The sequence below is a fragment of the Thermothelomyces thermophilus genome, chromosome 2 (assembly GCF_000226095.1).
Source record: "Thermothelomyces thermophilus ATCC 42464 chromosome 2, complete sequence".
NCBI lineage: Eukaryota > Fungi > Ascomycota > Sordariomycetes > Sordariales > Chaetomiaceae > Thermothelomyces > Thermothelomyces thermophilus.
Window position 1 is genome coordinate 2,377,821 of NC_016473.1, and position 27,541 is coordinate 2,405,361.

The 27,541-nt window shown below is 57.9% G+C and overlaps 10 protein-coding genes across 10 annotated transcripts; 5 read left to right on the top strand and 5 right to left on the bottom strand.

Annotated features, from left to right (window-relative positions):
• Positions 1–814: 814 nt before the first annotated feature.
• MYCTH_48250 (uncharacterized protein) lies at positions 815–1,090 on the bottom strand (the record flags this gene model as incomplete). Its single annotated transcript, XM_003661581.1, has 3 exons — positions 815–855; positions 920–944; positions 1,004–1,090. Coding segments are annotated over 3 exons (153 nt in total), but the record flags the coding sequence as incomplete, so codon positions are not given.
• Positions 1,091–1,475: 385 nt separating this feature from the next.
• On the top strand, positions 1,476–3,983 carry MYCTH_2301244 (uncharacterized protein). The gene is made up of 5 exons (XM_003661582.1): positions 1,476–1,911; positions 1,969–2,050; positions 2,108–2,210; positions 2,274–2,670; positions 2,727–3,983. Exons 1-5 carry the CDS (start codon positions 1,763–1,765, stop codon positions 3,658–3,660), a joined length of 1,665 nt encoding a protein of 554 aa, XP_003661630.1. The 5' UTR covers positions 1,476–1,762; the 3' UTR covers positions 3,661–3,983.
• A 38-nt stretch (positions 3,984–4,021) lies between these two features.
• Positions 4,022–5,586, bottom strand: MYCTH_2301246 (uncharacterized protein). The gene is made up of 3 exons (XM_003661583.1): positions 4,808–5,586; positions 4,734–4,748; positions 4,022–4,676 (listed from the first exon to the last, which is right to left on the bottom strand). Exons 1-3 carry the CDS (start codon positions 5,270–5,272, stop codon positions 4,203–4,205), a joined length of 954 nt encoding a protein of 317 aa, XP_003661631.1. The 5' UTR covers positions 5,273–5,586; the 3' UTR covers positions 4,022–4,202.
• Positions 5,587–5,969: 383 nt separating this feature from the next.
• On the top strand, positions 5,970–6,976 carry MYCTH_2301250 (uncharacterized protein). The gene has a single exon (XM_003661584.1). The coding sequence runs from the start codon at positions 6,129–6,131 to the stop codon at positions 6,783–6,785; it is 657 nt and encodes a 218-aa protein (XP_003661632.1). The 5' UTR covers positions 5,970–6,128; the 3' UTR covers positions 6,786–6,976.
• A 191-nt stretch (positions 6,977–7,167) lies between these two features.
• Positions 7,168–9,073, bottom strand: MYCTH_92919 (uncharacterized protein; the record flags this gene model as incomplete). Its single annotated transcript, XM_003661585.1, has 6 exons — positions 7,168–7,206; positions 7,274–7,398; positions 7,519–7,880; positions 7,942–8,185; positions 8,247–8,796; positions 8,924–9,073. The coding sequence occupies 6 exons, from the start codon at positions 9,071–9,073 to the stop codon at positions 7,168–7,170; spliced, it is 1,470 nt and encodes a 489-aa protein (XP_003661633.1).
• A 418-nt stretch (positions 9,074–9,491) lies between these two features.
• MYCTH_2301259 (uncharacterized protein) lies at positions 9,492–10,399 on the bottom strand. The gene is made up of 3 exons (XM_003661586.1): positions 10,334–10,399; positions 9,913–10,262; positions 9,492–9,848 (listed from the first exon to the last, which is right to left on the bottom strand). The coding sequence occupies exons 1-3, from the start codon at positions 10,358–10,360 to the stop codon at positions 9,788–9,790; spliced, it is 438 nt and encodes a 145-aa protein (XP_003661634.1). The 5' UTR covers positions 10,361–10,399; the 3' UTR covers positions 9,492–9,787.
• Positions 10,400–12,179: 1,780 nt separating this feature from the next.
• Positions 12,180–18,243, top strand: MYCTH_2301261 (uncharacterized protein). The gene is made up of 2 exons (XM_003661587.1): positions 12,180–15,968; positions 16,035–18,243. Exons 1-2 carry the CDS (start codon positions 12,263–12,265, stop codon positions 17,867–17,869), a joined length of 5,541 nt encoding a protein of 1,846 aa, XP_003661635.1. The 5' UTR covers positions 12,180–12,262; the 3' UTR covers positions 17,870–18,243.
• A 1,046-nt stretch (positions 18,244–19,289) lies between these two features.
• On the top strand, positions 19,290–21,952 carry MYCTH_47699 (uncharacterized protein; the record flags this gene model as incomplete). Its single annotated transcript, XM_003661588.1, has 7 exons — positions 19,290–19,789; positions 19,965–20,128; positions 20,220–20,372; positions 20,466–20,683; positions 20,749–20,781; positions 20,885–21,015; positions 21,121–21,952. The coding sequence occupies 7 exons, from the start codon at positions 19,290–19,292 to the stop codon at positions 21,950–21,952; spliced, it is 2,031 nt and encodes a 676-aa protein (XP_003661636.1).
• A 154-nt stretch (positions 21,953–22,106) lies between these two features.
• On the bottom strand, positions 22,107–23,842 carry MYCTH_2301266 (uncharacterized protein). The gene is made up of 3 exons (XM_003661589.1): positions 22,839–23,842; positions 22,553–22,745; positions 22,107–22,438 (listed from the first exon to the last, which is right to left on the bottom strand). The coding sequence occupies exons 1-3, from the start codon at positions 23,750–23,752 to the stop codon at positions 22,262–22,264; spliced, it is 1,284 nt and encodes a 427-aa protein (XP_003661637.1). The 5' UTR covers positions 23,753–23,842; the 3' UTR covers positions 22,107–22,261.
• A 1,586-nt stretch (positions 23,843–25,428) lies between these two features.
• Positions 25,429–27,518, top strand: MYCTH_2301267 (uncharacterized protein). Its single transcript, XM_003661590.1, has 3 exons — positions 25,429–25,838; positions 26,029–26,352; positions 26,474–27,518. Exons 1-3 carry the CDS (start codon positions 25,769–25,771, stop codon positions 27,211–27,213), a joined length of 1,134 nt encoding a protein of 377 aa, XP_003661638.1. The 5' UTR covers positions 25,429–25,768; the 3' UTR covers positions 27,214–27,518.
• The last annotated feature ends 23 nt before the right edge of the window (positions 27,519–27,541 follow it).

Genomic DNA, 27,541 nt, shown 5'->3' on the forward strand with positions numbered 1-27,541 from the left:
TCCTCAAGCCGAAGCGCGCTGTGCGTGCTGCCTTAAGACCATCGGCCCTGTGAGTTGATCAAGATCTGACCAAGTGTATCCTTCCATGCTAAGCATAGTTTGGCAATCTAATGATGGCGTTGAATTTCGGCGCCGCTGTTACCACTAGATGCACCCTTAATTTGGACGGCTCAGTCGTGTATTCACACGCAAGTTTGGGTACTAACTGGTCACTGCCATGGTTATGAGGGCCGATGTCTGACGGGGTGCGTAGCAGCCCACTCATGGCTCCGTGGATAACCCGTTTCGGTCCACCTCCTGGCTTCAAACTGCCGGTTACACTGTTTTACCGTGCTCAAGATGTCGTCTCGCCATCTGGCATCTCTCCCGCCTTAGCAATCAAGAAGGAAAAAAAAAAAAAAAAAAAAAAAAAAAAACTGTGAACCTGCAAAGAGGCAGGCAACATGGCAGTGAATTCCTGTTTCCCCCCCGCCAAACTACGGTCCCAAGGAATAGAATAAACATGCAAGGCGTAAGGAAGTCTATGTAATCCTTGGCGGCGGCCGATTTAAGTTGGGATCTTGTGCTGTAGTTCTGGCTGAGCTGGTCTTTCTCGTCCTAACCTCTCCAGCTTGCAAAGAGGATCCTGCCAGCGAATTTTGTTGCAGTTGAGCTTCGGGTTGGTCGGCAAGTTGCGAGGGCACAAACGCAACGAGGTTAGGATTCGTCAAGACGAATCGGCGAATTGACTCGAGGGTACGTCGTATTGGTGGTATATGTACAATGCTCCTTGCCCCAAGCAAAGCGCCCTCGTCTATTTTCTTCCCTTGCGCATTTAGTGTTCCCAAGGATGCTTCCAGCCGAGAAGAACGGGCCCTGAAAGATAGGGTTAGCTGAATCTTGCAGGATGAGCGACTTGTTACGTGTGTGTGAGCCGTACCGTCTTTCTTTGCACGATAGAAAATCTGCAACATCTCGGTCAGCGCCCAGCGCAAGAACACTCTCAAGGAAAGCCGTCACGTACCCAGAACCACATTGATGCACCCAGGCCCGTGGCCAGGTAGCGGTAGATCGGGCGAACGGGGGGTCCGCCGGCAGCCATTGCGTGCGTGTTTACCGCTGAAAACGGATCGTCAGGGCCAATTCGAAAGATGGAGAGTCGGAGTGCATACAAACCCTCGGAAATCTGGATTGGAGGCGTGCGCCGGTGGTGGGTGGTGGGTGGTGGGTAGTGGGTGGATGGTTTGTCGCGAATGAATGACCTGGGACTGGTCGAGGTTCGAGGTCGGCAAGCAGTTGAAGCTGGGGGCCCTCTCAACCGCCAAGGGTTTGGGGTCGTATCGACCTGAGCCGCAGTGGAGCATGACAATCGGCTCGCTCTGCTTGGCGGGTGCTGGTCTGTGCACGACGGCACTTGTCCAGCAAGGTGCAAGCCACCCCACGCACGGGCTTGGCAAAAGCAATGGATCGTCGCGCGCTTCCTCTTCTCTAACTACCCCGAACATAAGGAACTTCGGGAGGTTGTCGTTCCTATTGTGTGTAGCATTCAAGAGGAGACACACAATTAGGCCTCCTAGCTTGCCATGTTACCTATTATTTCTTCTTGAAGAATCCGCGCTTCTTCCTAACTCCCTGATTACCGTCATTCTCTTTTCCTCCAACACCTGTTCAATCTCGCGTCGCATCGCATTCCAACATTGAGTGAGGTGTCAGCAGCGAGCGGGAACGAATCGCGGATCAACACTCTCGCTTCTGTCTTGCAAACAACCGACTGCAGGCGACCATGAGTATTCTCGAGTCTAGAGAGCCAGGCTCTGCGCCTTCGCCCCGGAGCTTTGCCATCGCCCACCAGCGGCCGAGGAATAGCTTCGTGGGTTGCTCGCGGATCACCGATTACGAGGTGCTGAACAAGCTCGGCGAGGGCACTTTCGGGTTGGTTCTTGCGGTTCTGCTCTGTTGGATGGGTTTCGCACTAACATCCGCCGCTAGTGAGGTCCACCGGGCGAGGTCAAAGAAGACCGGTGCTCTAGTTGCACTGAAGAAAATCATCATGCACAACGAGAAGGATGGCGTTAGTACCCCTCCGCTCAGGCGCTGTTCACGTCTGGTTTCCCTAACTGTGTCTCAGTTTCCCATCACGGCACTCCGAGAAATCAAGCTGCTCAAGCTCCTTTCTCACAAAAATGTCTTGAGCCTGGAGGATATGGCGGTTGAGCACCCAGCAAGGAGCTGCAAGTTCCCCCGCCCCGCCGGACCCCTTACTGTACAAGTCCGCCCGCTAACTTCTCCTGCAGCCGACAAGCGTAAGAAGCCGATCATGTACATGGTCACCCCTTATATGGACCACGACCTCTCTGGCCTGCTTGACAACCCTTCCGTACACTTCACCGAGCCCCAGATCAAGTGCTACATGCTCCAACTTCTAGAAGGCCTGAAGTATCTCCACGAAAACCACATTCTACACAGAGACATGAAGGCCGCCAACCTTCTAATCAACAACAAGGGTATTCTTCAGATTGCGGATTTTGGCCTCGCACGACACTACGATGGGGAAGTGCCGAAGCCTGGCCGGGGTGGTGGTGAGGGTCGGCGAGATTACACAAGCTTGGTTGTGACTCGCTGGTATCGGCCCCCTGAGCTGCTGATGCACTTGAAACGGTACACAACAGCTATCGACATGTGGGGCGTTGGGTAAGACCTCCGATCCGCTCTCATCACACACGGCTTACACTAACTAACCCTGGTAGATGTGTATTCGGCGAGATGCTCGTCGGCAAGCCTATTCTTGCCGGAGAAAGTGATGGCCACCAGCTCGAAATCATTTTCGATCTCTGTGGGACGCCCACAGATGAGAACATGCCCGGCTGGCGGTCCCTCCCCGGAGCAGAGGCCTTGCAATCTCGTCCTAGACAGGGAAATCTGTCGCAAAGGTTTCGAGAGTACGGCCCCGGCGCCGTCTCACTTCTCAAAGAACTCCTCAAACTCGACTGGCGTAGCCGCATCAACGCCATCGATGCCCTCAAACATCCGTATTTTGCCACCCCCCCATTACCAGCCAAACCCCACGAGCTTCCATCATTCGAAGAGAGCCACGAGCTTGACCGACGAAAATTCCACGACCGAAGAGCGGCGCTGCCGCCGGCCCCGAAGGGCGGCACGGTTGGCCGGGGCCCCCACGATGGCCCGAACGCGACGTTCAACGGCGACGGCTTTGGCGGTAGGAACGGCGTCAACGGTGGCCGCTACCCGCGGAACAGCCGTGGGCCGGATGACCGGGTGCCGGCATGGCACAGGGACCGGGGCTTACCCCCTCGGCCGCCGCCTCCCGCCGACGGCGACCATCCGGACGGTTACCGCGACGTTAGAGGCGGAAGACCGCGCGGCGGCGGAGGCGGCGGTCGGCAGGACGTCGACACGTACATCCCAAGCTACGACCGGGATGGGCCTAGGAGGGATGACCGGCGGCCGCCGCCGCCGCCGAGGAGGGACGATAGGGATGTCCGGCGGCATGACTGGGGGGACCGGAGACGGGATTACGACGACCGGTCGCGCAATAGCCGGACGAGGAGCAGAAGCCGCTCGCCGATTCGGGATTGGGATAGGGATAGGGATCGCGAGCGGGATCGTGACCGGGACAGGGATAGAGATAGGGATCGAGACCGCGACCTGTACCGCAGGTAGAATCTGCGGGGCCTGCGGTGGTTCTAATCGGTGGTAATTGTCCTTTCTCCTCGGCATACCCCTTCTTTCTTGTCCAGTCTTGATTTGATCTTTGAAGAGACTGCCCTCGGGCTTTTACGGTTGCATGCGTTCGGGAGATGGGTGTCCGACATTAGCTGTTCGATTGTACGTTTGACGAGACGATGAGGTTTTGCACTGCTTAGGGCTGTGGATTGTACGCCATCACGGAATCGTTTCGTTCCGGCCGCGGGCATAATAGGGGGTTGGTGTTCTATTTAGGGCCCTAGCCCTCGTATCCTACACATCTCTGGTTAACAGGCGGGGGGGGGGGGGGGGGGGGGCCGGGGGTTTTGACGGGACACGGCAGTGATGACAAAAAGGTCCGCTGTCATGATTATTACTACAGAATTACCTAACAAGCCATCCTTGGGGCTTGCGACCCCCCTTAAAGTAATGAAACAGAAAAGCAGAATGAGAACGCCCAGTAGACGAGGCATTAACGAACACCGTGACCGAACATGATGAACCTGATAACTCTCGCTTTAGACCAGCTCGTTTTCCCCCGATGACTCCTCGTGAATGGTATCCTCCACCCGCACACCTACAGGCGGCGGTCTCTGCCGTGAGCTCTTACCCATTGACGGCGACGATGTGGACATAACAGGAGTCGCGATGCTATGCCAGCCGCCACCGCCGAGGGCGGAGGACCTGAACGAGCCTTTGTGGGAATCGGAAGCTTCGTCGGATGAGGACCAATACACGGCCGAGTCAGCATGCTTGTCTTCGCCCTTTCCCTTGCCCCCCTCTCTGTCTTTGCTGCTGCTACCGTGCTCGTAGCCGAAGCGTGATCCGAAGTCGCCGCGTCGGGGCCTGTCTTCTTGCCTGCGGTTGGCGCGCATGTGTTGACGGCGCGGCCGCAGGAACGGAAACCAGGCGCGCAGGACCTGGAGGGCGCTGCGAGTTAGGAGGGCAATGATCGTGCCAGTGCACGCCCCGATGACGAGGGCGAAGCTGAACTACGTCGCGTTAGACGGGCCTCATGTGAGGGTGTGTTTGGCACCGGCGGCACTCACGTAGATGAGGACGGGCTGGGATGGCGGTTATCAGTATCCTTGTTGACGTCAAAACGGGAGCCAGGTTCCCTTGCCTCCAGCTCGTCGTACAGATTCAGGACCACCTCCCAAGCCAACGCGGCGATGTGCCATGGAATGAGGAAAGGCGTTATGGCTATGCGTAGCATGCCATTGCCAGCTGAGGAAGCGGCCGAAAAGACGGTCGAGAACACGGACCTGAGGGCGCCAAAGGAGGTCTGGATGACCCAGAGGATGGGAGCGGCGGCGACTGCTAGGACGAATGCTATTACCCCGAGGGCCTTGCCAACGTAGCGGGCGATGTCTTCAAGTTCCAGATCCATGAGGCAGAGACGGCCCAGGCGGTACATAGGGCCTAGAATGACGCCAATGTCTCCTAAAAGGTCGGATATCGGACCCGAGCAATCTTCACCGGTTGGAATGGCAGGACAAGTCCCCGTGTCGTCAAGACCTGGGCTGGCTAGAGGACTGCCAGTGGAGTACGCGACCGAAGTCAAATCCAGGGCCGGGCAGACGCTCATAGCTCTCAGCCCAGCGTCAGTGCACTAATAAATCGATGAGAATTGATGTTGGCTTAACCAGAGAACGAGGGTCAGGCAGCGTTTAGTAAAAAGCTCTTAAAAGACAAGAGTATTGAGCAGTTGGCGGAAGACGGGAGGGAGAAGAACGTTTTTATCTGGAGCATGCACCTGGCGAAGGGAGCATTCTTAATTGGGCTGCTCCTACCTACCTACTGGGTTGCTATCGGACTGGCACCGGCAGCTCAGCGTGCGAAGGAGCGGATGGAGAGGAAGGAGGCGCCAGTGGTGTGTTCATGAGTGGTTGGTGACGTCGGTCACCCCAGGTGGGTACCTTGCCGCATCAGGGCAGGTTTGCAGCGGTACGTACTGTATGTACTGTACGGATTACATACATACCTTTCAAGCAGGTATTCCGTACCCTGTAGGTTACCCCGTAGTGTACGGAGTATATACTGTCTGAAAAACATTTGGTAGCATCGACTCTGCATCACCAGACTGTACTCTACTTCTAGTATGCATATCTTGCTCCCATTGAGTGTATTTACGTTCATAAGAGCTCACTCACAGATTTACAGAGTAAAGCCACAACCGTTTTCGGCCTCACAAAAAAAAAAAAAAAAAAAAAAAAGAGCAGGAAAGCACCTGGTTGTTTTCGGTTCCCCCACCGAGAACCTAAAGTCGTGGTACCAGCTCGCCTAGTTAACACTGGCATTGATTGTATATCGTCAAGGGTTGAAAAGCTCGGGTTTGAGCTCAACCCAGACTTACAACTTCACCACCACAAGACGCAGCACCGACTCAGGCCCACACGGGCAGCTCGGCGCCAGCCTCGAGCACCAAGAAGATGGACAACGCAATGGAGATTGACACTCCCAACGATACCGCAGCGGGAGAAGGCGAAGGGAGAGAGAAGGCAACAACGACAACAGCCAAGAGGAAGGCGCACCCAACACCTAACCCAGACCCCCGAGCGAGGGCCCCTAACCGGACGCGCACCCTCGCGACCCTCACCATCAAGAATCCGCCCTGGTCGTACGCCCACCTAACTCTCGCCAACCCCTCCCGCATCGTGGAGGCGACATCAACATCGACAACGACATCGACATCGACAACAGAAGCGGCAAAGACAACGGCTGCCATTCCTGAAGCAACCCCGGCCCTGGACATGCTCGAGATCCGGGCGTATCTGACAGCCGCGCTGCGGCAGTTCCTGGGGGACACGGGCGCGGCGATCCCCGTCGACATCCTGGCGGTAGGTGGGGGCGACAGCAGCGGCGACGGCGACGGCGACGGCGACGGCGTGTGGGTGCGGGTGCCACGGCAGGATCTGAACCTCTTCGTGGGGGCCGTGACCGCGTTCGCGGGGCAACCTACCTCTTCGACCGTCGACAGCGGACAGGGCGGGAAAAAGGAGAGGATGGTGTTGCGGGTCAAGGCTGCCGGGAACTGGCTGGGCAGTTTGCTTGGGCGTGGACAGGAGGGCAAGTTGTGGGCAGGTTCGGACGGACACTAGCGATAAAGGTGGGAGTTGATGCGAGTTGACGGCGACCTGGGTCTGTGTTTTGATCCATTTGCATTTAGCTACCTAGCTATGTGGCGCCTTGATCTGCCATGCCGTGGTACGGCGTAGGATGGAGCGCCTGGTCGCAAATTGTCTCCCCCATTGGGCTGCGACGAGCGGAGGGCGGAAGCGCGGGCAGTTAGGTCTGTCTGTTCCAGCAGAGAATCTCTCAGGCACAGTTGTCGGCACTATGCCGTCCGGAAACACTATCACAAACCCAAACCCAACCCCACCACCCCGGCCTCCCTTCTCGGACAATCTCTATGCACTGCATTGTATGCAGTGATATATCCAGATCCTGCGGGGTTCTTTCCCGGAAGATTTAGCAATGCCTTCACATCAGCGCCGACATGATAGAGTTTTGAGCATAAGCCTAGTATCACGTTAGCAGGGTGACTGAAAGGTGCTTGGTTTTTGAAAAAAAAAGAAAAATTGCTTACCATGGGCCGGATATTGGGGTGGGGAACAGCGTCGAACTGCGAAAACCTGAGCTTGTAGTCCGGGCCGATGTTGATGTATGCTCCCCTGTTCTCCGTCATGTCGCAATACTTGGGCGCTGAGAAGACTGAGGCCATCCGTCAGCATTGTCTGCTGGAAAAAAAAAAAAAAAAAAAAAAAAAAAAAAAAAAAAAAAAAAAAAAAAAAAAAGAGGGGGCGGGGGTTGCGCCGTGGGGACAAAACTCACCAGTGATGCATTTCCCGTCATGTTCCTTCTCGTAGCCCGCCATCCTGACCTCGTGACTACGGATGATCGCCTCCAGGCCGTTCTTCTCGCAGAACCGCTTTGTGACATCGGGGCCGAACTGCATGCCCACGCCGCGTTTGCTGGGCCCTCTGCCAGGCTCACTCTGCGGATCTGTCCACAGCATTTCCATCATAAGGCCAGACTGACCAGGCTGCCGTTGCTTATGCCTATCAAACCTCCGGATATCATCTAATGTCACGTTGTCGTCCGAGAAGAGACCGCCGTGTAGCACGAAGTACTTCTTGCCGATCAAAGTTGCCAAGGGCAAGGCCGAAAAGCTCTCCGAGAACAACTTGAAGATGCTGATGCTCGATATTAGCACACATAGGAGGCTCCGGGAGAACAACTCCGGGGATGGCTTACCGCTCGTTATACTTGGCCTTGCACTCGCCCTCAAAGCCATACACCTTATTCATGTCATCTGTCTCGTGGTTGCCGCGGTTGATGAAGAAGCAATTCGGCCGCAACCACTTGTTGGCGTAGAGCAGCAGCGCAATCTCGGTCGACCAGGAGCCTCTATCCACAAAATCGCCGTTGAACAGATACCAGTGCTTCTCGCTCGGAGTGCCGTTTAACCTGAACAGCTCCATGAGGTCAAAGTATTGTCCTATCGGGTTGTTTAGTACATCAGCAGTGCCCGAGCAACAGCGGGGCCAAAGTAGACGCACCGTGAGTGTCACCGCAGACGGTGAGTTCCACGCCCTCGGGGATGTCGACCTCGACCATGGTGGGCTCGTCATACACAATCTTCTTGACTGCCAGAATGATCTGGTAGACGTATTTCTTGTGTATTGTCTTGCCATTCTTGAACCTCTCGGTCATGTCGTCGATGAACTCCTGCGTCATCTCCCCTTCTAACCGGACCCCGTCATATGAGGGCTCCACCACGATCGCATCCACGTCAAGCCCCTCTGCCGCCGATGGCTCGTCCCCGACCTCGATGGCCGCGAAGAAGGCAAGCTGCCGCACGATCTTTTCGCACTCCACCAGCTTGAGCTTGGCGTCCTTGTTGCCCGGGTCGATCTTGACGCATGTCTTGAAGTCCCTGACGGCGTCCTTGGGCTTCAGGATGGCGGCGTACGCCGTCGCTCTCCGGTAATAGGCCTGGTGCGAGAAGAACCCGTCAGCCTCGCGCGGTGGTGTGGGGGGCTGTCTGGTCTTGGGAGGTCGCGCACCTTGACGAAGCTCGGGTTGAGCTCGATCGCCTTTGTGGCATCTCTGATCGCGAAACCATACGCTTCTGTTTTCAGGTATGCCTGCTCGCGGAAAAGACACAATCAGTCGCCCGACCAAGGACCGCTGGCTGACAAGAGGTCGGCCGCAAAGGGTTTGGGTGCGTGCGAACCTGGGATCTGTTGGACCAAAAGGTCGGCTCCTTGTCGTTCAGCTCGATAGCGCGGGTGTAGAATTCAATCGCGGTCGGCCAGTCGTGCGCGGCAAACGCCTTATTGCCTTGGTTCTTGAGCTCTATAGCCCTCTCCTCTGGGGTCGTCATGGTTGGATTCTGCGCAGATGCTACCTTCGCTGTGGGAACATGTAGGTCTCCGTTTGCGCTCCAAGGTTATTAGTATTGTTAAACGGGCCTACCGGTCAGGTTAAGGATCGGGGGCGGGAGAAGGGCAAGATTTCGACGTCAGTTGTGTGGCAAGCGCACTGATGAAGCCGGGATCCGAGATGGCCAACCGAGTTCCGTCGAGTTCTGCGGGCTGACTGGCGTTGCGCTAACCGGAGGCCAAACTTAGAATAAGTCTTGGCTTAGTCTGCAGGGTAGGGGTGCTTGTTCCTGATAAAGGCATCCGAGACTCCGCATGCATATATGCGTTAGCGTAGCCGGGGCCACTCTCAGCGGCCCTCCGATATCTCGATGCCTGCTAACACCGGGTTCGTGTCCGCACCACGACCTTTCAGATTCCCAACGAGGTGGATAAAGGGAGGTAGTGCCACGTGCAAGCAGAATAAGGGAGGTTTGCTGGATGATTTTTAAAGGGGTGTCGTGCATGTACTTGCGGTAATGCCAGGTTTTGTCCTCAAAAACACAGGGGAGGTGCTCTTGAACGGGTCTGGCATAAAGACGAATGCGACAGAGTAGGAGATAGTGCATGTTGTGGGCCGTAATCACTTGTAGTCGGTCCCAACTTGGTCCAAGAGGAAAAACCTTCCCTCGTCGAGAGAGGGCGCCATAAATCAAACTGCCATGCTAGCATGCCGTCTATCGGCCCCGATTTCTTTCGGTCTCGTCATCACTATCATCCATGAACCCTACTTCTAAGCTGTTTGGTTTGTTAGCGTGGGGATTCCGTAAGCGGCTGAGGGACTATGCCATCGAAAACTGACTCTCTGCTCAGCCGTGTCGTGCTGTCAATGCCATTGCCACTTTGCTGATTCAATGTCCTCCTGGCAACGCTCTCGTCTACGTCGTCCAGCTCCTCTCCATCATCCGAATCGAATGAGCTCCGATCAGCCACCGTGACGCGATTCGAGGCCCTAGCTCGCCAAGCCGACGGTGCTAGGAAGCGAACCACAACGCCGTGCAGCCTCGCGCGGAGGGACAATGTCTGGTTCGAGATCGTCTCGAGCGGGAGGTACTGGCTATATCGATTTCGATAGCGTTGCCAAAGGGGAACGAGGACGAAGGTTGTGACGAGAAAGAGGATGAGTGAGATGATCGCCGGAACGATCAGGGTCTAGAAAAAAGTTCAGAACGATGCGAGAAGACGGGAAGCGAACTGGCCTCTCGGGGCAACGGAACACTCACCTTTATGGCCGCAAACGTTGATCCCATTGTCGCCTCCTGCTTGGCAAGAGTGCGGGTGCCGGGGGGGGGGGGGGGGTTGACGTTTCTGCCCCGTATCGATATCCTCGACAGCTCGTCAGCGAGATGCGGAGACGGGTGTTCGTGCGTCGTGTTCGTCGTCGTCGTCGTCGCCGCCGCCGCCGCCGCCGCCGCTGGACAACACCACTCCTGATTGGAGCTACGGACTGTCCTCGAATCGACACCAACAATGATGTTGAAAATCCTCAGCGTTTGGAGTTTCAGCCGAGGTGGCTCGGGACTGCATGCAAGCTGACGACGCGGTCATGCAATGCAATTGTCGGGTCGCGTTGCTTGGCACTCCTTAGCATCGGGTTGAATGCCATGCATGTGGACTTCCTTGGCATCCCGCTTTCCCAGCGGGCCCGTCGTACTGAACTTGGTATGGATTACATAAGCGGCGTCAGCCAGCCTGGTCTTCGACATCGGTTGTGCAACCCACCTATCCAGCCAGAAAGATTATTGTACATAGTATTTCTACGGAGTATATTCCGTATTTTCCTCCTTGCGCCGAGTTCGAGTGATCGATGATCTGGCTTTGTGCCTTCCTAGATGTGCTATGAGCCTCTCCGCGCCCGTTGCTCGGGGTAAGGCCCTTCGACCTCTTCGCTGCGGTTTTGGGAAGTTTCTTCCGACTGGCCGTCAAACAGAAGAGCACGCAGAGCCAAAAATAATCACCGAGAGCAGGGGCTTGTTGAAGGTAGGCGACGGATGGTTGGATTGGCTGTAACCCGTAGGGCAATTCGCCACGAAAACAGGCTGCATGTTCTTCACATGCTTAACGGTGTACCGATTAGATAAAAATTAACATTCTGCTCTACTGCTGAGTGCGTTGAACAATGAAGGAACGTAAAAAGGAGATGCTGACTCTCAACCTGAAGTTGCATGGGATAACTCCTTTCGTACCTCGATCTGGTCGGTCAGACCCTGCAGAATGCGGGGTTTTGCGTGCAGCCGGGATCAGAACGGCAGAGCACAGGCCACAGACCGCGGCTTGCCCCTGCTCACCTGCCTGCGTCGCGCGGTGAAGAATCCAGGGGGCTGATCCAAGCTAGGCCCGTTTCAGACCACGGCGCCCCTTGTTGTGTCCGAATGCTTATCGATTCGATTCTGCCATCTCGCAGTCGTGTGGCCGGGACAGTTCACAAGGGGATACCCGGCACCGCATTCATTTACTCCGTCGGTAGATCGTCGCGGCGTTAGCGGGGACATTCCAACTCGTTCCTTTTCGACGTCGACGGCGTACTGTATTACTGTACAGCACAACACTCGTTCTCTTTGTGTCTCTTCGGTTCCTGCGCTCCTTACTCGCAACGCAAGCTTGAGCCAAGCCGCCATTGTGACAGAAAACAGCCCAACGTTGGCCAATTTTCGCTTGGCTGGCCCGACCGACGCGATTGAAGACGGCGCCTTTGCCGACCCCCCATCCGGCCACAACTGGTCGACGATTCCGCCGCGAGAGCCGGATATCCGCAGCCCGTATGTCAGAAATCCAGTTCCAGTCGGCCTTTCCGCTTTGCTTCCAGTACCTATCTATCTGCTACGACCCTCGTCCTTCGTCCTCATGCTAACCATTCTCGGTTCATGCAAGCACAGGAGCAAACCCCCCCTTCCCTTGCGCTGCGACGACAGACTTCCACACCCCGGCTCCTTGCCCAAGAAGATGATGCAATGCGCCCTGGTTCTGAGACGCAGAGTCCATTGACGGCCACATATCACTACTACTACTACCTCACAAGTCGGCTCGCACTTACCGCGCGTTGATTGACGGCCGTGTGTTGTGAGAGGCTGCTGCCGCGAAACCAAACACGGGGCGGCTCCCTGCCTGTCCACAAAGAAGCCGCTGTTGTTTCACGAGATCCCGCCGACACCATGTCTTCCTACGACAAGTCCCGCGCCACCTCAGGCGGGAAGGCCTCCTCATTCTTCCACAGGTCCAAGAACAAAGCCGACAAACGGAGCGCGGGCGAGGACGGTCGACATCTGTCCGCCGACACCGACTCGGGCTCCGTGAATTCGCGCCACTCGCGCCATAGGCGAGACTCTTCGGTTGTATCGCTGGACCGCCCCAGCTCCGCCGGGTCCGGCATCAACATGACGGCCGGCGTCATGACGACCATCCCGTACGACACCGTCAGCGTGGACGGGCGCTCGCCGCTACCTGTCGACTACCCGCCCCAGCCCGACCAGATGCCGGGTCGAAGAGAGCCGCTACCACACCAGCTAAACAAGGCGACGAGCGATTTTCACCAATACCCCTCCTTTGATCCGTCGACCGTGCGTCCCACGAGTCCCTACCCTTCCGGGCCCCGCCCGCCGCCGCCGTCCGCCGCATCCAACATCACAATGGCTACTACCGGCCGCCAGGCCCAGTATCAACAATGGGGCCCGCCGAGAGAGGGCAGCCTGGCGGGGTCTTACAACTCTCGCTATAACTCATATACGACGTCCGGAGGACGCAGTTCAGGCGACACGTCGAGCATCACGTCAGGTAATGGAGCATCCTATCACGACCAGGTTGCGGGCCATCGCTCATCCAGAGTAGCACTGCCTAGTGTCTCGTCCCAGTCTTCCTATCTGTCTCCCCACTCGCCCAGGGAGAACCGCCTAGCCAAGTTCCCCTCCGGACACCAGACGAGCGAGGGATTTTACTTTCCGAAACCGGACGACGACAACGTGATTGAGCAGATGTTTCTGGCGCTCATGCAGAAACGCGGGTGGCACAACCTTCCCGACCAAGCCAAGCGCCAGATGACTGCCTATCCGCCGGAGAAGAAATGGACCCTGGTCTATCAAGACCGCCTTACCGAGTGGCAGGGGGAGCAAAAGCGCAGGCAGACCGCCAGGATCGGCCAATACAGCAATGTCGACCTCGCCCAGGCACCCGACGAGGAGGGCAGCCCCGAATGGTACGTACGCAAGGTCATGGAGAACTCGCTCGACAGCAAGGGCTTTGGCAGTTTGGAGGTCAACCTGCGGACGCAACAGATCGGCTGGGTGAGGCGGTTCATCGAGTGCCAGGGCCAGGTGGCTCTGACCAACGTCCTCATGAAGATCAACCGCAAGACGGGCATGGGCCCGGGGCTGGACTCGTCCAAGGGCGGGGACAAGAACCTCGACCGGGAGTACGATATCGTCAAGTGCCTGAAGGCCCTGATGAACAACAAGTTCGGCGCAGACGACGCGCTGGCTCACCAGCCCGTCCTCGTCGCCCTGGCCACGTCTCTCATCTCTCCCCGCATCACGACGAGAAAGCTCGTCAGCGAAGTCCTGACCTTCCTCTGTCACTGGGATGAAGGCAAGGGCCACCTGAAGGTGATCGAGGCCATGGATGTCGCCAAGAACCAGCAGGGAGAGAATGGGCGTTTCGACGCCTGGATGCGCCTCGTCGAGGTCACCATTGACGGCCGCGGAAAGATGGGCAGTCTCGTGGGCGCGAGCGAGGAGATGCGCAGCGGCGGTATCGGCATGGAGAACCTGCTGATGGAATACGTCGTGGCCACCCTCATGCTGGTCAACATGATGATCGATGCCGCCGAGAAAGACCTCCAGATGCGCGTCCACATACGGGCCCAGTTCACGGCCTGCGGCATCAAGCGCATGCTGAACAAGATGGAGGCGTTCCAGTATGAGTTGATCGACAAGCAGATCGAGCGCTTCCGGACCAACGAGGCCATCGACTACGAGGATATGCTGGAGAGGGAGAACAGCAGCATCAAGGACAGCGTAGAAGGAGAGGTTAGAGACCTCAATGACCCCGTCCAGATCGTAGATGCGATCCAGCAGCGGCTGAAGGGCACCAAAACCCAAGACTACTTTATATCTGCCCTGCAGCATCTGCTCCTCATCCGGGACAATGACGGCGAGGAACGTCTCCGCATGTTCCAGCTCGTCGATTCGATGCTAAGCTACGTCGCCATGGACCGGCGCTTGCCGGACATGGACTTCAAGCAGAGTCTCAACTTTACTGTCCAGAGCCTGCTCGATAAGTTACACACCGACTCGGAAGCCCGCCAGGCCTTTGAGGAAGCCACCGAGACGCGGCGCATCGCCGAGGCGGCGATGGCAGAGAGGGACGAGCTGAGGGAGAAGCTGGCCATGGGCGCCGACGGGCTGGTTGCTAAACTCCAAAAGCAAATCGACGAGCAGGCCAGGTTCATCGAAGCACAAAGGAGACAGGCTGAAGGACTGAAAGCCGAGCTGGAGAATCTCCAGACGCTCAGGGCCAAGGAAGCACAGCGATACGAGCTCGAGACGCGCGAACTGTATCTCATGCTCCGCGACGCCCAGGACGTCGCAGCATCCAACGCCGCCATAGGGACGAAGCTAGGCAATGGCGATCCCGCTCGCATGCAGGGCATCCTGGACCGGGAGAAGCTCATGGAACGCCTCCAGATGCAGATCGAACGGCAAAAGACGATCTACAAGCTCGAAGGCAAGGTTTGGGCCGCAACCGTCAGTCCCTCCGACAAGCTGCGGGCGCTGCGGGAAGAGATGGATGGCTATGGGAGTTCGGAGCCTGACGTGGGCAGCCCGCCAAGGGATTTCGCCAACAGCATGCTCGGAAGTGTCAAAAGATCGACCCGCATCCCCAGGAAACCTGTTGGCACCCGTCGGGAACAGATCGGGGGCGTTGTGGAGGAGGTCGACGATGTCGCCGAGAAAGAGGATGGAGAGGAGGAGGACGTCATCTACGAGAAGCCGCGGCTGGTCGAGTTCAAGCGCCCGGTCGTGGACCCAAAGAAGGCCGCGGCCGGCATGTTCAACGAGCTCCAGGGCAGAGTCAAGAAAGTCGACGGCAGCGATTCGGAGGACGGAGATGGCGTCACGACCGGCCCATCTCACCCGAGTCTGGAGTCGCAATCTCCCCTCACTCCCAGCGACATCGAGCCTCCCAAGATCGAAGTCACCGACACCACCCCGCCGGCTGCCGCCCCAGTCTCTGGGGGTTCTTTTCCTCCACCTCCCCCCCCTCTGCCTGGCCAAATCCCCGGTGCGCCTCCTCCGGCGCCTGGGATCGGGGGCGGTCCCCCTCCCCCACCGCCGCCTCCCTTGCCCGGCAAGATCCCGGGCGCGCCACCCCCTATGGCTGGTGCTCCTCCTCCCCCTCCTCCCCCCCCTCCTCCTCCAATGCCCGGCAAAGTCCCCGGCGCACCTCCTCCAGTGGGCGGTGGACCACCGCCGCCCCCGCCCCCGCCTCCTCTGCCCGGTGCCAAAGGCATGCCTCCCCCGCCGCCTCCTCCGATGCCCGTGCCGGGCGCAATGTCAGGTCACTTCCTGTCCCGGCAGGACAACCTCACACCTACGCCGTCCCTCGGTTTGTCGATTGTTCGGCCTAAGAAGAAACTCAAGGCGTTCCACTGGGAGAAGGTGGACTCGCCGCTCACGACTCACTGGGCCGCCCACACGCCATCTGCGGAAGAGAGAGAAGAGAAGTACCTCGAGCTCAGCCGGAAAGGCATCCTTGACGAAGTCGAGAAGTTGTTTATGGCAAAGGAGACCAAGCAGATCGGCCACGGGGCGGGAAAGAAGGACGATAAGAAGCAGATCATCTCGAACGATCTGCGGAAAGCATATGGTAAGCCGAAACTGGAACGTTGGAAAACCAACGGAGACACACGGGCGTGCAGCTAACATTGGACAGAAATCGCCTTTGCCAAATTCTCGCAGTGTTCTGTCGAGAAGATTGTTCAGATGATCATCCACTGTGACAGCGAAGTGCTTGATAACCCTGTAGTCATGGACTTTCTGCAGAAGGACGATCTCTGCAACATCCCCGACAACATCTCGAAGCAGCTCGCACCGTACAGCAAGGACTGGACCGGCCCAGAGGCGAACAAGGAGAACAGAGAGCAGGACCCGGCCGAGCTCACCAGGCAAGATCAGATCTACCTGCAGACGGCATTTGAGCTGCATCATTATTGGAAGAGCCGGATGAGGGCCCTTTCGTTGACGCGGAGCTTCGAACCCGAGTATGACGAGATCACGGAAAAGATGCGCCAAGTCGTCGCGGTCTCGGAGTCGCTGAGGGACTCGGTGTCGTTGATGAACGTTCTCGGCCTCATTCTGGATATCGGTAACTACATGAACGACCCGAACAAGCAGGCGCGCGGTTTCAAGCTGTCGTCGCTTGCCAGGTTGGGCATGGTCAAGGACGACAAGAACCAGTCGACGCTGGCCGACCTTGTCGAGCGCATCGTCCGGAACCAGTATCCGGAGTGGGAAAACTTCACCGAGGACATTGCCGGCGTGTTGACGGCGCAGAAGATCAACATTGACCAGCTGCAGGCCGACGCCAAGAAGTACATCGACAACATCAACAACGTGCAGAGGGCTCTCGACTCGGGCAGCCTCTCGGATCCCAAGAAGTTCCACCCGCAGGATCGGGTCCTGCAGATCGTCGGGCGTTGCATGAAGGACGCGCGGCGCAAGGCCGAGCAGATGCAGGTCTACCTGGAGGAGATGGTGCGGACGTACAACGACATCATGATCTTCTACGGCGAGGACCCGACCGACGAGAACGCGCGGCGCGACTTCTTCGCCAAGCTGGCGCACTTCATCACCGAGTGGAAGAAATCGTACGTCAAGAACTCGCAGCTCGAGGAACAGCGGCGCAAGAACGAAGCGTCCATGAAGCGCAAGAACGCGCTGAAGGCCGCCCAGGCGGCCTCGGAGAACAACCCGGCCTCGCCGACCAGCACCGGGGCGATGGACAGCCTGCTCGAGAAGCTCCGGGCGGCAGCGCCGCAGGCAAGAGACCAGCGAGACAGGCGCCGCCGCGCGCGCCTCAAGGATCGCCATCAAGTACGCATCGCGTCCGGGCAGAAGATGCCGGACATCGCCCAGCTCGCCGGTCTCGACGCGAACCCCGCAGCAACCACCCAGAACGCCGGTTCGGAAGCCTCCGGGCAAGCCGCCGGCGACAACGACGACCCCAACAAGGCGGCCGAGTCGGACGCCGTCAACTCCGCCACGGGCGGCCAACCTACCGACGGCGATGGCACGCCGACCGCGGAGAGAGGCGGGGCTGCAACTGCAACGACAACGGCAACGGCAACGGCAACGGCATCAGGAGGAGAAGGAGGAGGAGGAGGCAGAGTGGGAGACGAAGACGACGTGGCACAGCGCGCCGCACTGCTGCTGCAGGGCATGCGTGACGGGGCGGACGACGCGGGCAGCGCGGAGAAGCGGGAGACGCTGCGGCGGTCGCGGCGGCAGACGGCAGACGAGGAGCGGCGGATGCGGAGGCGCAGGCGCGAGATGGCGCAGTCGAGCGCGAGCAACGGCGACGGCGGCGGCGGCGGCGGCGGGACGAGCCTGAGCCGGGAAGGATCGGTCGTGGACGGCTACGGCGGCAAGACGGACGAGGAGGTGCCGCCCACGCCGGGACCGCAAGAGATGGCGGCCGCTGTGGCTGCGGCGGGCATCGAGATGCCGGGAAAGCCGGAGGCGCCGGAGCAGGCCGTGGATGGGAGTTAGTTAGTTAGTGAGTGGAGTTCGGTAGCGGAAGTCGTTTTGTTGGAGGTGGCGGAATGGCTTAGCGCTGTTGGAGAAGATGGAGGATGAGGAGGAGGAGGAGGAGGAGGAGGAGAAGGAGAAGGAGAGAGTGGTGATACCGTACGCATGGATGGATGGAGGGATGGATAGATGGAGGGATGGATGGATGGATGGATACCCGAGCCATATCAAGTACGTAATGTCTACTTAGGCTCTGTTCTCAACAAACTGGATGGTACATACATACATACACATTATTTGACAGACATTATTTGACAGCGAGTGAGTTTTGTTTGGCTCGGTTGAGGGGAGACAGAACCTCAAGTGGGAGCTACTATCTGAATTTCAAGACAGCGCGCTACGCAGTATTTTGGTGATGCTCGAGGTCCCGAAGCACGATTGGGTACCTTGTTTCCCGTTGTGAACAAGGTAACAACAGGACTAAACAGTCAAACAGTTTCCCCTTTTGAGCATGCGCTGAAGCACTTGCGGATGGATGCTTTTTGTAAACCCGGATATGTCCGGGTTTATTCAGGGGGAAATTCAGGGGGAATAACAATACATTTAACAGCAGCTTCCTCTTTCTTTTTTTTTTTTTTTTTTTTTTTTTTCACGTCATGTGTGCTTGGTAATTAAAGCCTGGATCGTCAGTCTCCTGCACAAGAGAGAAGGGGCCCCGCGGCCGAGTGCCATGGATTCGCAATTAGCCGCGGAAATCACCCCCCAGTACCCCCACCCAGAGAGTGAGGGGGGAGGAGACCGAACCAGGCAGGCCCCAAAGGAACGGCAACCCCTCATGGCCCCTCCATCCGTGGAGGTTCTCCAATCTGGCGGCTCCACCAAGACCGTGTAAGTGCGGGAATGGCGCGCTGCGAGACGGAGAAATATGGGATTGGCTGGCTATGTATGGCTATGTATGCTATGTACGGATCTACTTGGTATTTAGTCTCGACGACACGGAGAGGGCCGAGTGATATATCGAGGGACTTACGGGGCCAGATTGTAGACAAGACGTATGTATCATCCGTCTCTGGATTTGATTTTTTTTTTTCTTTTCTTTTCTTTTTCTCTTATTCTTTTGAACTACCCTTTGCGGTCGTTTCTCCTATATACTTCACTAACTACTAAACGGGCTTAACTAGGTAACTCTTAGAAAGGAGGCCTACCTCACTTCGCGCCGCTCGCCCTTCGTCTTTCTTCTCCTTCACCCTCATCGACCTCACGAGAACCTCGAATTAGAAGATCTGATCCTCGAGGATCTTACTTTTGACACCTCCCCTCCGTCCACCTCTCCCTCTCCATCGCCCTCGTCCTCCTCCTCCCTCCCCTTCTCCTCCCTCTCCTCCTCCTCCTAGTGTACTTGCCCATCCTCTCCACCCCGTCTAGTTAACCCCCATCAACCATGTCCTCCTCCTCTCAACAGCAACCGCCCTCCCAGGGTCTCGTTCTCGGCTACTCCAGCCAGCACCCCTTCTCGTCCGTCCGGCTCTCGGACCGGGCCTCGGTCCAGGCCCTCCTCGCCACCCTCCTGGACCCGCTCGAGCCCTTCTTCTCCCCGGGCAAGGCGCGGGTGCGGTGCCCGGGCGCGACCGCCGTGCGCTTCGACCAGACGGCCTCCGAGGTCGAGGGGTTCGCGCGCCCGCTCTGGGGGCTGGCCTGCCTGCTGGCCGGCGGCGGCACCTACCGCGGCACCCAGTGGTGGATCGACGGCCTCCGGGCCGGCACCGACCCGGACCGCCCGGGCGAGTACTGGGGCTACCCGGCCGACAACGACCAGCGCATGGTCGAGATGTGCCCCATCGGCTTCGCCCTCGCCGTCGCGCCCCAGATCTGGCAGGGCCTGAGCGAGCGCGAGAAGGCCAACGTGGAGGCCTGGTTGGGCAACAGCATCAATGAGAAGAAGTAGGAGAACTTTTTTGCTCCCTTTGTTTCCCCTTCCTTGTGTTTTGTTTTCTTTTTTTTTTTTTTTTTGCCTTTTCCTTTTTTTCCCCTGGCAGATCAAAAGAAAAAAAATAAAAGAATAAGAATACAAAAGAAAAGGGGTCAAGAATGCGCTCGCTCGCTGACAGGGTGACAGTATGCCAAACACCAATTGGCTGTGGTTCCGCGTGTTTGCGAATCTCGGGCTGAAAAAGAACGGGGGCAAGTTCTCCCAGGAGAGGCTGGAAGCCGATATCAAGCATCTCGACACCTTTTACCGTGGTGACGGCTGGTCGAACGACGGGCCCGAGGGGATCCATCGTGCGTCTCTCCCTTCCTCCTCGCGACCGTCGGGAAAGGTTGGCGAATAAATTGGTGTGTGCCTGTGTGCTGACGAACCTACCCCTAACAGAGATGGACTACTACTCGTCCAGCTTTGCCATCCACTTCCTCCAGCTGCTCTACGCCAAGCTGGCCGGCGAGGAAGATCCACAGAATGCAGCCGAGTTCAGGAGGCGAGCTCAGATTGCGGCGCTTGACCTGGCGCACTACTATGATGAACAAGGTATACGACGGCCGCTTTTCGCGAGCAAGCGAGAGAGAGCGGGGAGAGAGAGAGCGTAGCTAGGGGAGTCGGGAGGGCTGACTTCTCTGCCAGGACGAGCCATCCCCTTCGGCCGCAGCGTCGGCTACCGCTTCGCCATGGTCTCTTTCTGGGGCGCCCTCGCATACGCCGACGTGGAACTGCCAGCCCCTCTGACCTGGGGCATGGTCAAGGGCATCGTCATGCGCCATCTGAGGTGGTGGCAGACCCAGCACAACATCTGGACCTCCAGCGGCACGCTGACCATTGGGTACTCATACCCAAACATGTATGTAAGTAGCTCTCTTCTTCCGCACGGGACGAATCTGATGAAGATACTCACGACGGGGAAATTTAGATGGCCGAGAACTACAACAGTCCCGGTAGCCCGGTAAGTTTCAAACAAACAAACAAACCACCCAAGTCACCGCCCAGGATGTCCTAGCTAGCGCAAGTAGCTAACGCGGGCAAAAAAAAAAAAAAAAAAAAAAAAGTACTGGGCCTGCCTGGCCTTCATCTGCCTCGCCGTGCCCGAGACACACCCCTTCTGGACGTCCAAGGAAGAGAATCACTGGGACGTGATTCCCAGGATCAAGGCACTCAAGCACCCAGGGCACATCATGAGGTAGCTTTTCCCCTTTCCTTCATTTTATTCATTTTCAGTTCTCCCCCCCTCGCCGCGGTATATCTGACACCAGATTCTTTTTTTTTTCCTTCTTTCCGTCCACAGCAACCTGGGCGGGCACTGCATGCTGCTCTCCTCCGGCCAGGCGTGCTCGTACCCGATGAAGGGCACGCACGCCAAGTACGGCGCGTTCGCCTACTCGTCGGCGTTTGGCTACTCGGTGCCGCCGGGCCTCTTCACGCTCGAGCAGTACGCGCTCGCGTCGCAGCTCGGCCTCTCGGACGACGGGGGCGAGTACTGGAAGACGCGGCGGGTGTCGGACTCGTCGCTGCAGACGCGCGCGGGCGAGCAGCAGCAGCCCGAGCCCGTGCTCGTCTCGCTCTGGTCGCCCTTCGCCGACGTGCACGTCAGGACGTACCTGATCCCGCCGCGCGCCGAGACGCCCAACTGGCACCTGCGCGCCCACCACATCCGCGCCGAGGGGCGCGACGTGCTGACGGCCGACGGCGGCTTCGCCATCTGCAGCGCCCGCGCCGCCGACGGCCGCCTCCTCGGGCCCTGGGACCCGGCCGCCGGCGAGGGGACCCGCCCGCGGCTCATGGGCAACTACGACCTGCTGACGCCCGAGGCCTGGGCCGACGGCGCAGAGGGCGCCTTCGCCGTCTCCAAGGGCGCCGTCGGCGTCCGCGCCCTCGAGGGCCCCGCCGGCCGCAGGACCGCCACCCTGGTCAACGCCGACCCCAACTCCAACCTCGTCGAGAGCCGGACGACCATCCCGACGCTGCAGGGGACCGTCCGCAAGGGCGAGAGCGTCTGGTACGTGACGGCCGTGTACGCGAAGCCCGCCGGCGAGGGGGTCAAAAAGGAGGAGTACCTGAGCGGCTGGGACAAGGTACCCGAGGTGCCGGCGTGGTTGAAGGAGGAGATAGGGCTGTGAGGGATGGTAGATTGGCGAGACAGATATTTCATTCTTGTTCTTTTTTTTTTCCCTTCCCCTTCCTCGGTTCTGTTCGAATACGTATGGCGTGCTGTATTCCAACCCGTCGTTGAATGAGTCTGAATGCGGGTGTGAAACTGTGGTCCGCTTTGTTGAAAACAGATCGAAAAAAGACCAAACATGTTGTCCACCTTTCCGCCTTCCCCCTAAAGTTCCCAAGTCCAGGCCTACCAAACCCGTCCGATCCATGCCTCCGCGTCTCTCGACAAGATGTTGACCGATACTGTAATGATTCAAAGGTTCAGATTTTCATGCCTTAGCAAATGCATCGATGAATTTGGCCAGCTTCTCTGCTCCCTCCAGGGAAATCGAGTTGTAGTTGCTAGCCCGGATGCCACCAACGCTGCGGTGTCCCTTGAGGCCGGTCAACCCTTGGCTCGTGGCCTCCTTGAGGAAGGCCTTCTCGGCTTCATCAATGTTTCCGTTCTGTGGCCAAGTGTCAGCGATGCATCCTCATTTGCCCAGAAAGCCAGGGGCAATAATAATGTAAAAAAAAAAAAAAAAAGAAAAGAAAAGAAAAACTTGGAACGTGTTACCAACCTTCGTGACGCGAAAGCAGATGTTCATCCTCGAGCGGACCGACTTGTCCGGCACGATCCGGTACACCTCTGGATGGGCCTCCAGAGCGGCGTAGATGATGCTCGCCTTCTTTTCGGACACGGCCTGCTGGCCAGCGACCTTGTCGGGATACGTCTTCAGCAGCTTCTTCAGCACCTGCCCGGCAATATACACACTAGAGGGCCCCCCCCCAGGGTCAGTCAGTCAGTCAGTCCGTCGCCAGGGTTTCGCTCCTCCCTCCGGGAGGGGATCGAGGCGGAGCACTCACTCAAAGATGCTCAGCGTGTTGTACAAGCTGTTGTTCTTGGCGACAGTCTCGTACTGCAGCACGATCGGCGGGATGGGCAGCCCGAGCTTCCGCATGAGCGCGGGGCTCGGCTGGGTGACCGCGGGGGGCAGCAAGCTCTTCCTGAGGACGGCGACGGTCACGCCGGTGGTGCCGAGGTTCTTCTGGGCGCCGAAGAACAACAGCGAGTAGTTGCTGACGGGCACCCTCCTCGAGAGGATGTTGCTCGACATGTCGGCCACGACGACAGGGCCGGTGCCGTCGGCCTTGGGGGCTAGGGCGGCGGGGAACTCGGGGAACTCGACGCCGTCGACCGTCTCGTTGTCGCAGTAGTAGACCAGGGCGGCATCCTTGCTCAGCTTCCAGGTGCTCTGGTCGGGGATCTTGCCGAACTTGCCGTCGTTGATGGCGCGGGCGTCCGCGGCCAGGTTGACGTACTCGGGCCCCAGCAGGCGCACGGCTTCCTGGTAGGCCTTGAGGGACCAACCCCCGGTGACGATGTAGTCGAGCTTGAGGTCCCTCTCGACCCGCTCGCGGAGGGCAGCGACCACGGCGGCCTCGTCGGCGGCAGCCCCCAGTTCGCTAAGCACGGCGGCGTGCTGGCGAGCAACCCAGGCGCCCACCAGGTTGTAGACCGAGGCGGAGAACTCGCCGGTGCCGCCGGCCTGGAGGAAGAGCACCTCGTAGTCGGCCGCCGGAATGTCCAGGTAGTTGGCCAGGTCGGCCTTGGCCTCGTTGATGATGTTGGCTGCCAGCTCGGACCGGTGACTGTGCTCGGCGATGCCCAGGCCCGTGTCGTTATAGTTGATTAGGGCCTGCGCGGCCGTCTCGAGCACGTCGGTTGGCAACCCGGCCGGACCGGCGCCAAAGTACGTGATCTCGGCTCGGGTAGGCATTCTCTTTCTTTCTTTCTTTCTTTCTTTCTTTTTTCTTTTTCCTTCTTTCGGCTCTTCCCACTTTCTGTCCTTCCTCGAATATTTTTTTTCTTTGTTGTACCTTTATTTTTCTTTTTTCTTTTTTCCTTTTTTTTAACCCCTCTTTTTCTCCAGCTGTCTTTTCGCGGCTTTGTTTGAGAGTTTAAGACCTACGGCTCCGCGTTTTAAATGTGTTGAAAGGACGGAGAAGATGAGTCAATGTTGTGCATGTACCTACTAGGTAGTAGGTGCATAGGTATAGTATGTGTGCCGTAGTCTGACTGATCTGTTGAGCGACTCTTCGACCGCTTAAACTAGCAGCCCTCGGCTCCACGGTATCGTACTCCGTACTACAAATACAAAGGATGTGTTCAAATATCGTGGAGCGGGGCATCTCCCTTTTTTTTTTTCGCTCATGAGCAATGAGACCCCGCCTTGGCCGAAACATTCGAGCTACGAACCTCGCACAGCAGCCACAAACTGTGTCAAGGTACACAAGGTTTGGGGTGCCGTCCAATGCGCGCTCCGTGTCCGACTCGGAGCAGGTGGAATTGGTGAAACCGGGCTTCTGCGGCCCAATTGCCTGGCCCGTTCCCCCGGTGTCGGCTGGCCACTGACAACATGGTTTCCCAAGCCTTTTACGCGATGCTGTGGGGTTCCTTAACAGCCCATCGCCTGCCGCAACTTCACGCCCACTGCCTGTGTACTGTATGTACAATACCTCTAGGTATGAGGTGTGTGTATGTAATCCGTACTGTACAGTACATACCTTACATACAATAATAATAACCAACGTTAACCTGGAAAGTGAGGTGGGAGTGGGGGTTCGTGTGCTTTCCGTAATATTACCTGCCCTAGGGCCTCTTACACTTTCCTTATCGAACTGCCCTACTGCATGTGCGTGCCTGCAAAGCGGCAGGAATCTAGGTTGCTGCTTCTCAAGTGTGCAGGTGGCATCTCTTCTGGTACATACCTGGTGCCCCATCAAAGACAATGCAAAATTGCAGCGCAAGGTTGGCCGTATGTATACCGCGGTATATGTCCAAGTATTCGGCGGTTACATCTGACGGCCGAAGGTAATGGATCGGTTGGTCTTATAAGGAGCCTTTCGATTTGTTTCTGAAGCAGATCAATGACAGACGACCGGTAGTCAACGGTTTGAGTGCCAGCAACCAACCAGTCTCGTCTTTGTTCCCGAGGTGCCCTCGCTGCCCTCGCTGCCGTTGGCCTGGATCCGGACGAAAATTCAGCTCTGCGCCATGGTTGTGGCGGGTTAATCTATAACCCGGCGGCAAGCTCCCCTCTGCCCCGCTCTATGAACGGTAGCGAGCGTCAACGGTACTATCGTCCCTCTGCAGCTTGACCTGGAGACAGACTACCCTACGGGATTATAAGCCCTGGTAACTGGCTGACCGACCCTCCAACCGGGCGTCATAGCCTCTGGTGCGCATCTTGGCGGGGTTCGGGGCTCAGACGGGCGGCCCGTCGATCACATCGGATCCCCCGTTGTTACCTACATTGCCCTCTCCGAACGCCGAAACGGGAACCCGACAGCACTGACCCCCGGGGGGGGGGGGGGGGGGGGGGTCACGGACGCTAAGGGGCAGGGATGCCGACTATCGCGGACCACTGTCGCAGGGTCGACGACGTATAAGTGACAAACAACCCCAGCGGTTCCGCTAATTCACTGTCCATTTTCGCTCGAGGACACCTGAACTAGTCCGTACAAACATTGCATTTAGTCCTCAGAGAGCACCCGTTACCACGCGCCGTACCTCCAGCCTCGGATTTTGTCCGTTCTGCAGCTAATCTTTTGACAAATTTCCCGTTTCGACACTCTTTTGCTATGACGGAATAAACAGCCTGTGTGGAGCGGGAGCGAGCTCACGATAGACGCATACGTGCCCGCACCACAACGCTCCTTGTCCGGCCCTTATTATTAGGGGGGCGAAAAAGACGGCCGTTCTCACACGATTGCCCATCTGACCGGCCACCACTATGGCCGACAAGAAAACAACAGAAGCTGGGCCGTCTCGACACACACATCCGACGCCAGCAGCATCATTCCGTACGCATCCTTCCCCTTCCCATGTCTCTCTTCCTTGACTTGTCCCCGTGTGGCACCCCTGAATACCCGTCCGCCTCTGCATCCGCACCTGCGTCTCACGCACGCGCAAACCCCACTTCCCGCTCTTTTTTTTTTTTATTTGACAGAATGAACCCCCTTGGAAGCCGAGCATGACTGATGGGCAATCCAGCAACGCATAACTCGCCGCGGACCTGGTTCCTCACCTCGTCACTCTCGCCGCTGAGCATCCGCCTGATCCGGCTGCTCCTGGCTCACGGTGACTATGTAGTGGCTTGTCTGCCGCCCCTCGAGATCGAGGACGAAGAGCGGAGCGCCGAGTTCCGCGAGCTCATCAACGAGTGCAAGAGCAACCGCAAAGACCGCGAAGGGTGGAAGGACCGCATCCGCGGCATCCGCTGCGATGCCCGCGCCATGGGACAGTGCGGCGCGGCCATCGCCGAGGCCGTACATGTTTTTGGTCGCATAGACATATTGCTATGCTGCAGGTTCGAGGGTGAGTGCCTAGGCCTCCGCCTGACGGTTTGCTCTCAACCCCCATCTCAATGGGGGGGGGGAAGAAGGCGCCGCATGAGGGAAGAAGACAGGGGCTTACTTGAGAGTTCGTAACGGAAAAGCCGTCATCGGAACCGTCGAGGAGCTCTCGGCCACACCGGCCACGCGCAACTTGGTGCGCGACCAATTCGACGCCATCTTCTTTTCCCAAGTCAACTTCGTCAGGGCCGCGCTCCCCCAGTTCCGCGCCCAGCACACGGGCCACATCATCATCCTGACCAGCATCGGCGGCCACATCGCGACGCCCGGCATGCCCATTTACTCGGCCGCCACCTGGGCGCTCGAGGGCTACTGCGACTCGCTGGCCTACGAGATTGCTCCCTTCAACATCAAGGTCACCATCGTGCAGCCTAACAAAGAGATCCAGAGCCTGACCAACAAGATCATCTTCGCCCCGCAGCTCCCCTACTACGACGCCGACGTCAACCCGGCCCCGAGCATGCGCGAGATGCTGTTCAACGTGCTCAACGCCAACCCGGACACGGCCATCGAGCAGTCCGAGGACGAGATCCAGTACCGCTACCCGCGCCTGCCCGCGGCCGCCTACGACAAGCTGGTCATGGAGACGGTCCACGCCCTGACGGCGATCGGGGGTCACGAGAACCCCCCGGCCCGGCATATCGTCGGGTTCGAGGGAGCCGTGGCGGTCAAGGAGAAGCTCAAGACGGTGACGGAGGAGCTCGAGGATTTTGTCGAGGCCAGCCTGGCCGTGGACATCTTTGAGAGCGAGCTCAAGGCCGAGGCACAGCAGGGCAGGTCGAAGGTGGATGCGACTGGGTCGGGGAGCGGGTCGGGGATGTGATGTCGGCTTGCCAATTCACCGAGTGATATAAGGATGGGAGCGACAAAGGTAAATAAATCGATGGGTTCCACGTGTGTAACCCTTGTAAAGGGGTGGTCGTTGGGGGACCGCGAAGTAAAATCGGGCTTTGGACGGATGGAAGGGCACGGCTTAGGCCACACTTTGATACCATGTTTCTTCTGCATGCCATGCCATATTCACCAGAGAGGGAGAGAGATTCTGTTCTTGATGCCTGGACGGTCTCACTCGGCAATCCTTTTGTTCGAGCTTGAAAGCCCGGATGCCCACCTTTATATATATATATATATAAATACGTACATCCATACTC